Source organism: Poromitra crassiceps (genome assembly GCF_964638095.1).
Source record: "Poromitra crassiceps genome assembly, chromosome: 1".
NCBI classification, from domain to species: Eukaryota; Metazoa; Chordata; class Actinopteri; order Beryciformes; family Melamphaidae; genus Poromitra; species Poromitra crassiceps.
Genome location: NC_139623.1, coordinates 44013913 through 44031478, shown reverse-complemented (window position 1 = coordinate 44031478; position 17566 = coordinate 44013913). Strand labels below are relative to the sequence as shown.

General features: G+C 42.9%; 1 protein-coding gene across 2 annotated transcripts in view; it reads right to left on the bottom strand.

Annotated features, from left to right (window-relative positions):
• Positions 1–17566, bottom strand: part of ncor1 (nuclear receptor corepressor 1) — an 82808-nt gene that overhangs the window by 33522 nt on the left and 31720 nt on the right. For both annotated transcript variants that reach the window (XM_083645340.1, XM_083645341.1), the window contains exons 7-11: positions 12783–13239; positions 12543–12666; positions 11803–11980; positions 10924–11082; positions 6766–6932 (exon numbers count right to left, since the gene is read on the bottom strand). In XM_083645340.1, coding sequence (XP_083501466.1) covers positions 6766–6932; positions 10924–11082; positions 11803–11980; positions 12543–12666; positions 12783–13239 — 1085 coding nt within the window. The remainder of the gene's footprint in view (positions 1–6765; positions 6933–10923; positions 11083–11802; positions 11981–12542; positions 12667–12782; positions 13240–17566) is intronic.

Here is a 17566-nt window from a genome sequence, read left to right as displayed (position 1 = left end):
GAGAATCGCATCCACAGGCTTAACGAGCGGGGGCAGAGTTTCTGCAAGCAGACGAGGGGGATTTCTCTGCGCAGGGAAACATGGAGAGAAGGTAAACACTGTTCATCTGCATAGACTTATCAAGGTGAAGAAAACGCACACCGTAAAATGTCAGTGAGACAGCTGGTCACCGGCAAAAAATCCATTAAAAGAGGTGAGACCGCACACTCCAGGCACAGATGCAACAAGTTTTGTTTTTTTTACACTTTAGTTTTTATTGAGTTTCGTTTTCTGAACAAGTATACATATAAAGGACAAGACTTATACAAAAAGGACATACATAATTATAAAAAAAAGAAAATGACAAAGAAAAATTACTGTTTGGGTGCTACTTTCATTTTTCCTTTTCCTCCAGTGTGTCCGTCAATTGCCTGCTTGTTTTATCAGTTATCTTCGTCGCTGTTTTGTGATTTGAATATTGTCCATTTCTCCCATTTCTCTTCCAGTTGTTGTTCCTGTAGTCTTAATCGATAAGTCAGTTTCTCCATGCTATAGATTTCTTCTATTATACCCCTCCATTGCCCTTGAGTAGGAGGTTCTACTTGTCCCCACTTCCTTGTGACAGCTTTTTTACTAGCTATTAACAAGATTTTGGTCAGATATCTATCTCGCAATTGTACATTTTCTTCAGTGAAGTTACACAGATATAGTACACTGTAACTCTTAGGAATATCATATCTTAATATCTTCTGTACAAACTTATGAATCTCAGTCCAATACAATGTTAACTTGTAACAATTCCAAAATATATGTGTGTGATTTGCATCTGATGATCCACATTCTCTCCAACATTGTACATTTATATTTGAATATTTACTCTTAACCTTGGGCGTGATAAAAAAACGTATCAAGTTTTTCCAAGAGAACTCTCTCCATAACCGTGAACTGGTGGATGTTTGGTGTATTGTCCACATGTTTTGCCAATCCTCTTCAGAGATTTTTATATTGAGCTCTGATTCCCATTTCTCTTTGATATAGTTAGTTGAGTTCTTATTTGTCTTCAATGCTTGGTATAACGCAGATATAATTCTGATGTTATTATTATTATATGAATTAATTATAATTTTGATCACACCAAACACTTATGGAGGGATCTCCCTTGATTTCCTTGTTATAATAATCCCTTAATTGTAGATACCTGTAGAATTCGTTTTTCTCCAAATTGTATTTATCTTTTATATTCTGAAAACTCTCCAGCTGCCCATCATTCACTAACGTACACCATGCTGTGATTCCCTTCGTTACCCACTGTTTAAATCCTCTATCGTAATCGGCCGGTTTGAAACTACTATCAAATGATACCCATTTTAACAAATTTATATCTTTTTTTATCCTATACTTTTTAATTATTCTAAACCATATTTCCAATGTGAATGATGTAATTGAGTCAATTTGATTTCCAGTTTTTTTATAAACTCCCTTATCTCCAATAATGGTCTGGATAGGCACTCCCCCAAACTCATTTTCCATTTCCTTCCATTTTGCTTTATAATTTGGCTTGCACCAACAAACTATATATATTAACTGGGCTGCATAAAAATATTCTTTTAAGTTTGGGAGAGTCATGCCTCCTTTATCTTTCGGCAGCTGGAGAGTTTCATATCTCACTCTGGGTTTTTTCCCCCCCCAAATAAATCTTGAAATGACCCTGTCCCAAGTCACAAATTGGGTTAGGGGGACATCTACTGGCAGTGACTGGAAAAGATAAAGAAGTCTGGGTACAATATTCATTTTAATTGATTCAATCCTTGAGCTAAAGTCCAGCGGTAAAGTGGACCATCTTTCAATGTCTTTTAGAATTTCTTGGTTTACTCCGTTATAATTTGCTTTATATAATTTAGATATTCTTTTGGTGATGTTAACCCCCAGGTATTTTATTTTCTTGAGATTCCAATTGAAATTAAATGATTCCTTAATCAGTTCTGATGGTGTATAGTTAAGTGTTAATACCTGTGTTTTCGTTACATTAATTTTATATCCTGACAGATGTCCAAATGCTTCTAAAAGCTTCATCAATGTAGGAAGTGATTTATTCGGTTGTTCCAGGTAGGCGATGATGTCATCCGCGAAGAGCCCAATCTTATGTTCCGTGTCTTTTATTTTAACTCCTTTAATTTCTTTGTTTTCACGGATTGCTTGAGCCAAGGGTTCTATGAAAAGAGCGAATAGACTTGGAGAAAGGCAACATCCTTGCCTCGTCGACCTCTGTAGATTAATTTTGTCTGTCAAACTTCCATTTATTTTAAGCCTGGCTGTGGGTTCTTGATATAATGACTTGATACATTGTATTGATTTCTTATTAAATCCAAACCGTTCTAACACTTCATATAGAAATTTCCAATTTACACAATCGAAGGCTTTTTCTGCATCGATGCTTATTAATACAGTACTATGTTTATTCTTTTGGGCCTCATCTACAATATGTATAGTTCTCCTGATATTGTCTTGCGCTTGGCGTTCTCTTATAAATCCTGTTTGGTCTTCTTCTATCAAATCCGCTAAAAATGTATTCAATCGCTTAGAAATAATTGCTGTATATATTTTGTAGTCTACGTTTAATATCGAGATTGGTCTGTAACTCCCACAGTGTTCTTTATCTCTGCCTGGCTTGGGAATGACTGTGATTATTGCTTCAGTCCATGATGGTGGTATTTTGTTGCTTTCCAGTGTATAATTGAAAGATTCCAGGAGTAATGGTGCCAGCTCATCCCTAAACTTCTTGTACCACTCCGCGGGGTAGCCATCGCCACCCGGAGATTTATTATTTTTTAATTTACTTATCGCATCCATCACTTCCTGCATTGTGATATTGTCCGTCATTATATCATTCTGTTTATTTCCAATGGATGGTAGATCCAATGAGTTCAAAAATGCTTTCATTTCTTCTTCATCTGCAGATGGGGGTTGTGTATACAGGTCTTTGTAGTATCTCTGAAAGATTTTCTCTATATCCTCTGGTGCATATTTCAACTCGTTTGTGTGGGGTTCCCTTATTTTACATATATTATTGATTGCTTGTTGCTTACGGATGCATTTGGCTAATAATTTAGTAGCTCTTGGTCCCACTTCATAATACTTCTGTTTCATAAACATGTTTCTTCTTTCAATTTCCTCTATCAGTATGTCATTTATCTTGGCTTTCAAGGTCTTAATTTGTTGATATACCTCTTCATCTTTTGTATCCTGATATTCCCTTTCCAATTCTCTTAATTTTCCAGTATCGCTTTCATATGCCGCTGCTTTAGCCTTTTTTAGACTAGCAGTTGCAGCCAATAATTTTCCCCTAATGACCGCCTTCATGGCATCCCACATTATCGTTGGGTCCACTGCTCCATTGTTATTTTCTTCTATGTATCTTTTTATTTCTGCCTTTATCATCTCCTTTCTTGTTTCATTATTTAATATTCCCATGTTGAGTCTCCATACTGTATGTCGTTTCCTGTTGTTTAGGCTTAATTTCAAATAGAGTGGGTTATGGTCAGACACATCTGCTCCTCCAATTCTACATTCCTCCACTCTGTGTCTATCACCTTTATTAATAAAAAAATAATCTATCCTTGAATGGACTTTATGAGCAGCTGAGTAATGTGTAAAATCTCTTTCCAAAGGATGAAGTGTTCTCCATATATCTATCATCCCCATCTCTTCCAATGACATATTTACAAACTTTGTTAGTTGCATTTTTGTTTTTTTGCGACTCGTTGTGTCATTTATGTGGTTCATAACGACATTGAAATCCCCGCCACAAACCAAGGTTCCCTCAGTTTCTGCAGCTATGACATCAAAGAGAGATTTAAAGAAACATCTATCACTCTCTGCGGGCGCATATACATTTACCAGTGTTATTGGTTCATTTTCTAATCTTCCTTTTACTATAATAAATCTGCCGTCTTTGTCTTTGAATTCCTTTTCATAATCAAATTGTGTTGAATTAGATATTAATGTTGCAACCCCTCTTCTGCGTCCCCCTTTGTATGAGCTAAAATATGTATTCCTGTATCCGTATCTTTTTAACTTTCCATGTTCTAATTGGGATAAATGGGTCTCTTGAAGGAATATAATTTGTGCCTTCTCCTTTTTTAACTTAGTCATTACCCTTTCTCTTTTCACTGGAGTGCTTAGACCATTCACATTCAGCGACATTATCTTGATATTGTTAGTCATCCTTATGTTTTCTCACTCTCTGAATATATGCTCCCAAACAGTTTAGAACTACACAATCATAGACATTGACAAACTCAACATAAACACATAACACATAGGACTTCAAAATGAGGGGTAACCTCCCCAATTCACCGTTGGTGTGTGTGGGGGAAATCCTCATCTCTCAGAGGGCCCCTCTCTAGACCTAGGACTATAACCAACTAGTGTGAGTCCCCAGTATCTAGTAATGTCCAACTTAAACTCAACCTATGTAACTAAACCTCAATCAGTCGGTTCTGAATGTGATATAATGTAAAGAAGCCTGAAAAAACAATAACAAAAATCAAATATTCCCACTGCGGATCTATTTACCCATGTTGTTGACACTCTAGTGTCTAGTCCGGTTTGTAGGTAAGGGCATTAAAGATGGTTGAAAAAGTCTAGCTCCTTATTTATTATCTTCAGCCCTTCTCTGTCTCTTCATCATTGACTTTGATTTTCACCATACCTGTGCTTTTCCCGATCCGCTGTAGTTAGCAAAGCAATAGTCTATTTCGACTGGTATACTTGTAGCTTCTGTTTCACCCGCCGCATCACTTCCTGGCTCCGCTCTTTGGACTGCTTTCGCTGCTCCTGCGCTCCTCCTCCGTTCTCCTCCCGCTGCCCGTGTGCGCTGCCTCCACCTGGAACGTTCACCGTGTAGCCTCTCGCCTTCACGTCTCGTGTAGCCTCCCTGGCGTCTCCGTATGTCTTCACTCCGTTGTTCCAATGAATCCGCATGCTGTCAAATGGGGTCTGGAAACGTATCCCGTTCTCTTTCAGTACTTTTTTGATGCCCATATATGCCTTCCGCCTCTGGACAATTTCAGTAGCATAATCATGGTCAAAGTAGATTTGCTTCTCCCCCACACATATCTTCTTCTGCCACGCTTTCTTCAGAACCATTTCTTTTACCTCGAACTGGAGAAAGTTGATGACGATTGATCTGGGAGTAGCACCGGGTCCCGGTTTTTGATTGAGCGCTCGGTGGGCTCGTTGTATCTGAAGTTGAATCCCCTCTGGCAGGTCGAGCTCGGTAGTGAAGAGCTGCTCCATGTATTTGCTAGCCGAGTTCCCCTCCGTGTCTTCAGGCACGCCAAATATTCTGATATTATTCCTCCGGGACCTCCCTTCGAGCTCTCTTATATCGTTGCTAATTGTAGCAAGCCCAGCTCGCAGCACTTCTGCGTGTTCCATTTTCTCCGTTTCTTCTCCCTCGTGGTCACGTTCGGAGTTTACGTCCAATACTTGCTGTTTTTCACTTTTGCTTTGTTCGTTTTTGCCTTTCTGACTTCTTGTAAGAGTTCCCACATTCATTTCCTCCATTCATCCGTCAAATTATTCTTATTATGTGGGTTTATTTCTTCCGACTTGAGAGAGGTGGTTAATCACGCAGCTACTCTCTCCGCCATCTTCCGGAACCGATGCAACAAGTTTTAATGAGCAGACAAATCTGCATACAAACACTACCAACATCATAATGATACAACGCTGGTTGAAAATCAGCAAAATCTTCCTTTAAAGGTCCCATTCCGTGCAAAAGCTGTTTTTACTTGTAAATGCATATATACTGCTGTCAGCCCTCCCTGTAATGAGTGGTCACAAGCTCAGAACTGCCCCAGTTGGATTTGTCCCTATCCAGCTCTCTCAAGCAGTCTCCTCCAAGCCACACCCCCAAACGCTTCGTTTGCCCAGAGGGGAATTGGGACGTCACGAGCTTCCTCACACATACTGCGCGGGTCTCTCTCACACAAGCTACGTGCACCATTTTGTCTATAGCCACAAAATTAACACTTCTAGCTGGAGCGACACCAACTGTACGTGATCCAGCAACTGCAGAGGTGCATTCGGTAAGTCTAGGCATTTTGAGATGTCCTCTTTAGCGTAGTAACCGTTAAGTTAACGATAACTCGCAACCTAGCGTGCTGGTCCACAGACGCTAATCTGATTGGCCGCTGGGAGCCTGGGGCGGGCTCTCCCTCAGCGGCCAATGGGAACTGTTAGTTCTGAATATATTATAGAATCAGACCATTCTTGGGAAGCGACGAGATGAGGAAGTGAGATCTCCGTCACAACAAACGGGGTTGCTATATTTTCGACAAATTAATCCAGAATCATGTTTTATGGACCAGAGACACACGTTTTTAAGAGGTTACAGCTGCACGAATTGGGACCTTTAATTCAAGTTAAAGTGCTTAACCCAAGCAGTGTGGCCACACCACCACCCTGGGTCACTTTTTCACATGAGTGTGATGTAAAAGGTACACTATACAAGGGTGGTTTGTTGAGAGCTTTTCGTAATGATAAGTGTTAAAAAAAAATCAGTTTTGTTTGGTGATTGTTTTGTTTGGTGATTGTTTTGTTTGGTGATTGTTTTGTTTGGTGATTGTTTTGTTTGGTGATTGGGGAAATACAATTGGGAGTTGACAGAACTATGTCCAGAGCACCATGTCAGCATACGGCAATATTCCCAGCTTGTGTGGCGGGTATAGCAATGCTCCAATGGTCCCCCCCCCCTCCACCCCTGTGCCTCTGGTGTCTTACCTGGGAGATGGAGCCTCCCTGGATGAAGGAGGGCTTGTCTGTGGGCTTGGAGGTTGGAATGAGCGGAGGAGGAGATGGAATGTTGAGAGGTCGACTGTGTCTGTTGAACGTCACCCGGACTCCATCCTGCAGGCTCTGGACCAGCTGGTTGGGGGCTGGGTGGAGAACTGGTGGGAAGAGAGAGAGAGACAAAAATAAGACTCAAGTGATTACTACGTTTGGACAATAGACATTGGACTAAACATCAAAATCCATCAAAGCAAATTCCTCACAAAAACCACAAAACACTTATCAGAGGGAGAAGTAGCAGTGTCACGGCCTAACCTAAAGCTTTCCTCAAAATATATATTTTTCCTGCCAGACACCACAACTCCAAAACAGCCAACATAAGGGTTCCATCAAGCCCTGTTTCCCCTCAAAGACTTCATGATCCAATATTGAGCATCATTCAGACAGACTGAAGTGAACGCTGAAGCAAAGAGGACTTCAGTTAATAGCCTGCCCTAAGCCTGAGGTCAACTTGCTCCATGCCTGCTGTCTGTTTTGCCGTGTCCTGGGAAAGCAGAGCAGACTGTGGGAGATGGCTGGTCTGACTAAATGCATCGTCACACACACACGCACACACGCACACACACACACACACACACACACACACACACACACACACACACACACACACACACACACACAACACACACACACACACACACACACACAGAGAGTTACCTCCCTGCAGGAAGCACGCCCTGCACTCTACAAAATCAAAAATGCAAATGGCTGTATGAGAGTTGGTCCAGTGGGCACAGACGTCATCGTCCTGCCGGCTTGTACAGGAGAGATAAGGAACCAAGCCACTCCATGACGGCATTTATAAATCCCTGTTGCAGGGGGGCTGTTGGTGAAACATCAACAGTCACGCTGCAGCTCACCATCAGGGACAACCACTTCCTCCCGTGTGACAAATGAGGAAAAACTGTCGCAGTCAATTGTTTGTGAAAACTGACGTCTTATTCTTAGAAATATGTTCTCCCTGCATGCTGATGATTGGTACGCCTACATTGACAGGATGAAGAATTGACTGTTGTCAGACTCCTCTAATCAGACCTTTTCAACATGATTTTCTATTCGCTCGTGGGGCTCTAGTAACCTGACTCTGCCAGATGGTTTGTTATACACAACCGTCTTTAGAAACTGTTTTTCGAAAAAGGGCAGGTGGCGGTAGCCTGGGTAAACCCAGCCCCCACGTGACCTGCTCTCAGAGTTCTCAGTCACTAGCTAGTGACTGAGAACTCTTGTGACTCGTGAGCAGGGTAAGCCTGAGAGCAGGTCACGTGGGGGCTGGGTTTACCCAGGCTAAGGTGGCGGTGCGTTCACAAAATACCTGGCAGGTGATTGTACGAACCATCTGTCTATCACAGGCTCGCTTCTCGACACACCTAAATCCTGCCTCTGGATGCTGAATGGTCCGGCTAACTGCTTAGATGGAGTTAAACCAATAGCTTGGAGCATGGAACGATGGATTTCTCAAGCAATTGCGATCTCGCGAATCCAGCTGCCAGGTGAGGGATTATGAATTATGCATCATGTTTGATACAGGTGTATGAAGTACATGACAAGCCCAGAATTTACCAGTAGCATCTAAAGCAAATGCTAGTCCTTTCAGTTATATCACTAATTCTAGAAACTTATGAACTTATGGTTTCATCCCCCATCCCTTGACTCAAACTAACATGGCTACCAAATGCTACAAACAAACAAACAAACAAAACAGACAAACAAAACAGACAGATGTGAACGTTTTCAACTCCCCTAAGAGGGGGCTAGATTATAGAGGTATAGTACTTTCTAGGTGCTTGGGTGGAGGCTTGGTTTAATTGAATGACACTATGTTGACTTTGAAAACTACAGCTGTTAACGGAAAACTGCTGTGGTAGCACAGAGTTGTTTTAACGAAGGGACTAGCAACTATAATTAGAAATTCACCAAGCTACTTTCTCGTATGTTGATGTATAGCTTAGCGCACCAGCCGCTAGTTGGTTGATGCTGGTTTGACTTCTACCGTACTACCTGGTGTATGAGCGCATACTGTATTTCCCTCATGCTGGCTCTTACTACCTGGTGTATGAGCGCATACTGTATTTCCCTCATGCTGGCTCTTAGGACATGCAACATTTGATCATATGACCCCTAGTTCATTTGCATTTCACCTCAGACAAGACAGGACACTGCTTTCAAGTCTGAAATGTACCTAGATTTGATAGAACGATGAACAACATTTCAACTTTTCACCAACTAGGGCGCTGCTAGATGTCACTAGGTTGACTGTACAGTGCAGTAGTAAGGAGTTTGAACATTTTGATTAATCAAAACAACCACAATCCAAGTCAGAAACAGAACAGCATACTGTGCTGTGAGCCTGTTAGAATTCAAAGTCCTTACTACAAGCACTTAACTAGCCTGTACTCCACTACTGTACTGTACAGTCAACCTCGTGACATCATCAAGCAGCGCCCTAGTTGGCGAAAAGGTGAAATGTTGTTCATCTTTCTAGCAAATCTAGGTACATTTCAGACTTGAAAGCAGTGTCCTGTCTTGTCTGAGGTGAAACACAAATTAACTAGAGTCATATGATCAAATGTTTCATGTCCACAGGCTCTGCATGGCCTAAAGACCACATACCATTTCCCCAAACGCTACATCGGCCATTCTCAACCTGTGGGCCGCAAAGGTATTGCAAGTAGGTCGCCAAATCATTTGCCAAATATCACGATCTTCGTGATTTTATTTATTTGTATTATTTTTTTGTTGTGTATGAGAATGCATTTCTCGATTGTTGGATGATACCTTTATTTAATTTGCAATCAATTATTGGTTAATTACCCTACCGGTACTACAGACAGCCCATCACTTTTTAGTTTCTGATCTCTGTGTGGTGCTGATGGACAGCTCATTTTATTGTTAAAATAAAAAAGTGCTCTGAGAACACATTATTTCGCCTCCGTACTGTTTACGGTCGGATGTGTGCCGCCAACATTTTAAAATGTTCAAGTGGCCCATGAGTCGGAAAAGGTTGGGAACTGCTGCACTGCATATCGCAAACAGTTACGCACAAACAAACCAACCAACCAACAAATACACAGAGCCCAGCTGACCTGCTCCACACAAGCACCTAGCCAAATAGACAAACATCAACTTTCCCTTTAAATAGGAAAAAAGAGGAAAGTTGTAGGAAGAGCATTCAAACATCATTCTCCTGATCTAATATTTCTCAAAGAGACCTGCTAGAGAATTCAAAATTTCACTGGCTAAATGCAACCTGTACTGTATATAGTATAACTGTAATTTAGTATAGGCAGTCAAACATTTTGCATTCAATCCCATTCAAACACATACAAACAAACAAATAAGAGAAAACATCCAATGCACACAAGGCATTTTAGAGCATCATTCAAGACAGCTGTTAAAGCTCAATTGCAGGTTCTCATCTCCGCTCTTGATGGCTTGAACATCACAGAAAGATCATCAAGCAAGAGGCCAGCACAATAGGCTAGAGTAGATTAAAGATGCCAAACCATATGCCAAATTGAGAGCCAAACGCTGGTGCAGACATGTACTGTGGTTTAGTCCAAGCGGAATATACCATTCTATTTCCAACACGCCCCCAAAAAAACATTCTATTTCCAACACGGCCAAAAAGAGGCACCTCCATTTTCAACACAAGAGACTCATGAGGAATCGGGCGAGGCTAGCTAATCTTAGGGAAGGAAAGGGAGGATGGTGACGGTGGAGAATGGAGATCGGGAAAGGGCAGGCAAGAGGGTGGGGAGAAGATGCGTGAAAGGGATGGTGATGGTGGAGATCTTAGGCAAGGAAAGAGAGGATGGTGAAGTGGAGATCTTAGGCAAGGAAAGAGAGGATGGTGAAGTGGAGATCTTAGGCAAGGAAAGAGAGGATGGTGAAGTGGAGATCTTAGGCAAGGAAAGAGAGGATGGTGAAGTGGAGATCTTAGGCAAGGAAAGAGAGGATGGTGAAGTGGAGATCTTAGGCAAGGAAAGGCAGGATGGTGACGGTGGAGATCTTAGGCAAGGAAAGGCAGGATGGTGACGGTGGAGATGGGGAAAGAGCAGGCAAGAGGGGGGAGAAGATGTGTGCTGTTACCTGGAGGCACACTGAAGCGGGGGGCGTTCGGGTCGGGCTGGGGTGAGGCCTTGCTCAGCTCCCTGGGGGAGAGTCTGTAGGGAGAGCCTGGCCGAGCACACTGGGACTCCTGGTCCAGAGCCAGCTTCATATCATAAGGCATGTAGGGGAAGGGCTTACCTGCAGTACACAGGTATAAGGACAAAGGGAAGACATGCACTATTAAGAGAAGAACTCAATGTCAGTGCACATTGAGCTGACCCAAAACGGGGGAGAATGTACAACTAACACGCCAACCTGGGCACATAACCTGCTCAAACATATGTAACCCAAACATGTTGATGTCAAAGCTAAGTGGCCTACTGCCAGTTGGTCTGCTCTTCACAGCACTCCTGACTGAGCTGCTAAGAGTGGATGTGCTCTTCACAGCACTCCTGACTGAGCTGCTAAGAGGGGATGGAGCAGAAATGCAGTCTATCTTGTGACTTTGCCACTATGCCTTGTGAAGCTAAGTGGCAGAGTTATGTCTGTCTGCCCGGAGGCATAGACTGTCCTACTCTGACACACTCAAGTCTGCACCTTCAAAAGACAACACAAAGTCCCTCTCAATTTGAGAGGAACATCAACCGAGCCTTGGGCTCCCCATTCACATCACGGCAGGTAAAACAGGGTCACTTCACTTCTTTTGCTTGGCTCTGGGCTGAACTACATTACAACAGTCCGGATCGCCCTCTAACATTTCCTTTTTCGAAACTGAAACGAAAATGAATGGGACCCTAAAGAATGCACGAGCTATAAATAGTCTACTGCTAGGAGCCACGGGGAAGGAAGGAGGCTGAGGGAGCGAGGGATGAGAGACAGAGAAATGGAGACAGAAAAGAGAAGCGTTTTTGCTCTCACCCTCTCTGTCGAGTACGGTGGGGCTGCGCGTGTTGAACGGGGGTCTGCGCTCCAGCTCTCCTTGATCCTGCCTCTGCTTGTCTTCCTGGTGCGCCGACTCGTGCACGGCTTTGATCTGGTGCTGGAACATGGCAAAGCCACTGATGGCCACGCCACCTGGGCCAAAAGCACCAGGCACCTAGAGGAGTTGGGGGGGAGGGGAAGTCCAGATGAGTTAGAGGAGTTGGGGGGGGGGGGGGGGAGGGGCAGTCCAGATGAGTTGGAATGTGAGCTACAAACTAACCGAGATACTGACCAAACCATCTAATGAGTATAGATGCTTGCACGGATAGCTTGCACGGACGAAAAATATACGCCAAGAATATCTTTGGACCATTGTTGTAGAAGGATAAAAGGACATACTGGATGAATAACAGGTGACAACGTATTTGTATGTCGAAGGTGTACGTCACAACCTTGGTAAATAAAATCCTCCTGACTCACTGATCAGAATACATTGAATCGTGTCAGCACAGCATGCAGGGCAACAGTTGGATTTTTGTTTTTAGATGGTGGCCACAAATACAGATTACAAATAACAGATTGACAACTGAAATGCTTATAATTCTAAAGTGATCAAATGTGATCAAGTGGCTCACCATGACTCAATGAGAAATGCTTTCAACCTGCCTCCACCTCCATACCTCTCTGAATGGATGAATCTGATCAAAAAAAAATAGTAGGTTGCTATAGTGACTAACCATGGGTGGGATGGCAGCGGCCCGCTGCTGCAGCTGCTGCATGTTGAGCTGGGCTTGCTTGGCTGAGGACATCAGCACCGTACCTGGAGGGTTGAGCAACGAAGGCTTGTCCATGGAGAACATTCTGAGGAGGCACAAAGCAAAACCGCTCAGTCATACTAAGTCCATGAACCCGCACAAAGCTCTACTGACAATAATGTATACAGACAATGTGACGGCATGAGCACAGTGAATATGCACCTCTGTCTCTCAGGCTCTGCTTCCACATCCTCGTCTGCGCTGCAGGTGGCGCTGGAGTCATTATCTGAGTGGAGATCCCTCTGCCTCTCGCCGTGATCCCCCTTTTCTCCTTTCTCCTTGACCTCGGGCTCCATCTTGACCTGAACCTCTCCGCTCTTCATGTCCACATCCTGGGGTTCGGTCTTGGGGTGCACCGCGCCCATATAGGCAGGCATTCTGGCCCGCTCCTCCTGAGAGCCACTCTCGCTGCTCTCCGGGCTTTTCTCCTGCTTGACGCGAAGTTCCCCGTACGAAGGCTCCTGAGGCGTCCCGTTACTGGCCTGAGCCCTGTCCTGCTCGGAGCCCTGGCCGTCTGCTGCTGCAGCAGCGCTGTCTGCCCTCTTGGAGTCAGCAGACTTGGAGGGGTCGGCCTGGGAGGGGGAGGGGGCGCTCTCAGTGTCAGAGCTGTTGTCACCACCTGGGGGAAGCACAAGAGGGGAGAAGGAGAACATGTCAAACAACATACTGCGATTTGATCAATTTGATGTTTGCAACGTCAGTTACTTGCAACAAATTACAGACCTTTTTTTTAAGGGATTATGGTTAGGATGAAATATAAGACTGATTTCCCCCAATGAAATAAGGATGAAAATAAAAGCTATCAGAACATAAATCTACATACTGGGCTGATTTCTCAATGGAAACACCGTGTACCAAGCAAGTAGAGCATTTCAAACATCACCCAGGCGGGTGCTACACATTAATGGTGGATGAGTTGAGTCATGTTTTCAATATTTTATACAATGGAGTTCTATGACTGCTGGCACATGGCTTCATTGGGCACCGGCTACATGGACGAGATTTACTGGCAAAACCAAATCTTTGCTGATTTTGATATTTTCATAGGATTTGTTGACGGTAATCAATGAATAAAAAAATACTCAACTTCCGCCCCCAGAGTGGCCATTGTCTAATAATTTCACGTTAGTTTCCATTGTGAATTAGAATCTAATTCACAATCAAAACTAACGTGAAATAAAGTTTGACTGAGCTCCAGCTAAATTGTCAAATACCGTCTGCTCGCTACCCAGGCACTTATGTATGTACCGTACTTAACCTAACTAACTTACCCTAACTAACTATCCGGTGTGCACAAGATTGTCAGACTAAACTCCGGCTGACACCCCAAAAACGTACGATCCGCTATAGAAACATTGATATAGTTTGTTTTTTAAATGGCCCCTGGCCTTCTATCATTTCACAAAAGTGGCCCCTGCGCAAAGCAAGTTGAGTATCCCTGCTTTAAGTCTTCTTAAATGCTCTTCTTAACAGCATTTAAAAAAAAAATGGTTTTGACTTTAGACAATATAATTTAAGACATTTTAAGACTTTGTCCAGACCTGCATATATCCTTGATATACAGGGTCTAACAAAACAAAGTGTAAGCAATCATTTACAGCAACCTAGAACCACCATCTGCTTGATCTGCCCTGAGCACCGATAAGACACTTGACGACCAGGAAACCAAAAACTTGCCTCTTATCGTCAACAACCTCCTTATCAGCAGCAGTCCCTCACACGCTATATAGCATGGAAATCAAAATAATGCGTTTCTACTTCAAACTCAACATTTCTGAACAAACATCCCTTCGTAGATATCTTATTTGGAAGATCCCAAGTATCGCGAATGCTGAGTAATGAATGAATGTACATACAAAGGCATTTAATTTCAGGTGATTTTATTCTGATAGGCAAGGAATTGATGCCTGCTCGTTTCCTTTCAAATGCTGGTGAGAGTTGTGCTCTTTACCACAATGAAACACTTCACTTCATCTCTTTCCACACTTTCTCCGGTTTATCCATCGTTACAGTTTTGATTGATAAACCTCTGATATACGTGTCCAGTTGCTCCTGTCTGCTCTACTACACATCTCTGTGTATTTCAGGATGTTGCTTTATTCCACTGAGGTTAGCTTGTGCCAAGACCAAGACCTCCAAGATACTAAATGACATCTTCCAAGAAAGAAAAAAAAGACAAATTCTTTCCTTTTCTACTTTCAAGAATGTAGACATTAAATTGGACATCAGCCAATCTGCAATCTTAAAGTTATGGGGGGGGAAGAAACATTACCTCAGTTCCTGAAAATATCTGTGTGTGATAGAAACCACATATTAAAAATAATCCTTCCTACCCTTGTTGGGTGGCATAGCATATTGTCTGACACTGCAGTTGTTGCTATGGAAATCACGGTCTAGATAAGCATGTCTATGCAGACAATTTGCAGCTGCATATTTTAAACTGTGGCAAACCAAAATCATAGAAGCAGAATTAGTAAACATACAATAGCAAACATCAGAATTAGGGTTGACACGATGGACGATGGCATCAAGCATCGACGATGGGCCCACCCCCATCCACCTCTGAGCCTTCTACATCGCACCATCATGATTAATTATCTATTAACATTTAAATTGTGCAGTTTTAATAATAAAAACGGCCAAGTCCACTCACCGGGGGACGCGCGGGCGGCATTAAACAAGCACACCCAGTTCAGAGAAGCAGTAGAGCGTGCCAACCCCCGTTAATTTAAACCAAACAGAAGAAGAAGCGGCAGAGCGGAGGAGGAGGGGAGGATAAGCAGAAGTCGGTTGTGTTGTTGTGAAAATGTTAAGACAAAGGAGAAACTTCACGTTCTTTCCTGTTTTCACCCCAAAGTGAGTACAAGTCTTTAACTGTGAATTTAACCTGCCTGTTTCCATGAAGTCGCTCCATTACATACTGTATGCTGCTGCTGCTGTGTTTCTATCTCTCCTTAACTCTCGCTCTCAGGTTCAAAACTGAGCCCCACATGAATCTAACGTTATCCGCCAGTAATTCTACACACACGTTGTTGGTCAGGATCTGTAACGTTAATGTTATTTGTTTTTGCGCCGTTCAATATTGCTGGTAGTGACAGCCACTGCTTCAGTCGGCTGGCTCTGTGCTGTAGTAGTAGCCTATCCGAGCCCGCTGGTCTCATGTAGAGCTCAGATGTCCTGTTGTAAATGTGAACATGCATTGCAGCGGCGCAGTCAAAGGACATTATGGCACCGCAGTGACTTTATAAATCTTTAATTAAACCCCCGCCCCCCATCGCGATGTTCCACTGTGGAACCAGCGCGATGGCTATTTGGTTGACATCGCACAACCCTAAACAGAATGTCTGTCAGTATACTACACTGCTGTATGAATGCTCCCCCTGGTATTCTTAGGTCTAGCGTATGATCTGCAGGCTGTGGATCACCAAGGCCTCTTACCAACAGTTTGTTTTCCATGAGACAAAGAGAAAGTCAAATAAACCTTGTGACTCCTGCTGTCGCCACTGCTATCTCATGAGCTGGAGGCCACACACTTAAATCATATAAGACTGTGCTCACTTTTCAACAAAGACCACAAATTAAACCCCGTTGTTCCTTTAAAAAAGAAAACAATATATTTTGATATGATAAACTCCAACTAAAAAGTGGCTGTTACTTTATGAGGTGGTCCCATTACCAAACTATAATTGCATGCAACATAAAAACCAACAGTTTCAAAGCATTATTATCTCTTGCAGGCAAATGAGAAACAAAAAGAAATGCTGCAAAAATATGTATGTGCATATTTCCAAAGTTGTCAAATTAAACTGAAACAGCACTGAAAATGATTTTATTTTTTACCTTTATGTATACAGGTGTGAGGCCCTTGAGAGTAAGCTCTCATTTTCAAGGGTGCCCTGTTACAACACAAACATTTATAAAATGTACAAGTCATGCGTCACATTAGTTGATTTATTTCTGACTTCATCAGACAGGCAAAGGATTAGTGTTAAAAAACTAAACTGCACTGACAAACTGATTGTCCAAGTGAGTCTGAGGCTGTGTCCAAGAGAAGGCAGGAGGGAGGGAAAACAAAACACACACACCCACACACACCCACACACACACGCACGCAAGCACGCATGCACAAATCTGACTTTCCATCAAATTCTCGTCTGTCAGGAGAGTCAAGCAAGCAAGCTAGCAAGCACAAAAGAGAGAAAATAAGAAAGAAAGATGGCAAATGGAGATTAGGGAACTGCAGCAGATATTAGTGACTGGAATTAAATGGAAAGGATCCAACTAATCTGGCCACACACTCAATGACCTATTCTCATGCATAGTATTAGGCTGCCTTTACCATGTAATGGCAGCAAAGATAAGGGTATTCTCAGGACTTTGGAGTAGTGGGAGGGAAACAGACAAAGATAAGGGTATTCTCAGGACTTTTGGAGTGGCGGGAGGGAAACACACAAAGATAAGGGTATTCTCAGGACTTTTGGAGTGGCGGGGGGAAACAGACAAAGATAAGGGTATTCTCAGGCCTTTTGGAGTGGCGGGGGGAAACAGACAAGGGAGGCCTCATGGATCAAACAAACTTGTGGACCAGCACTCCGTGTTCCAAGCAGCAAGCTTTCTTGAGCCTTCAAAGCCATGGGACTGTTACGCAACAGAGGCCCCAGTAGACGGAATTAGTTCATATCTTTTATCTCTTCCTTCCTACCCCTTGTTCATTTGATCCTTTTTTACACTCATTCAAACTGCAGACAGTAGTGAAAAAACACTTCAACTCCAATTAAATCCTTATTATGACAATTCAGAGGGCGTTTTGGACAATTACTTTCTATTAGTCACTCGCTCCTGTCAGGCATGAAGCTTTATGAGCAAATTGCAAAAAGCTGGATACGAAAATATTCAGACACCCCTCACCAAGGTTGCCCCATGACTCGCACCTCACATGAACACGA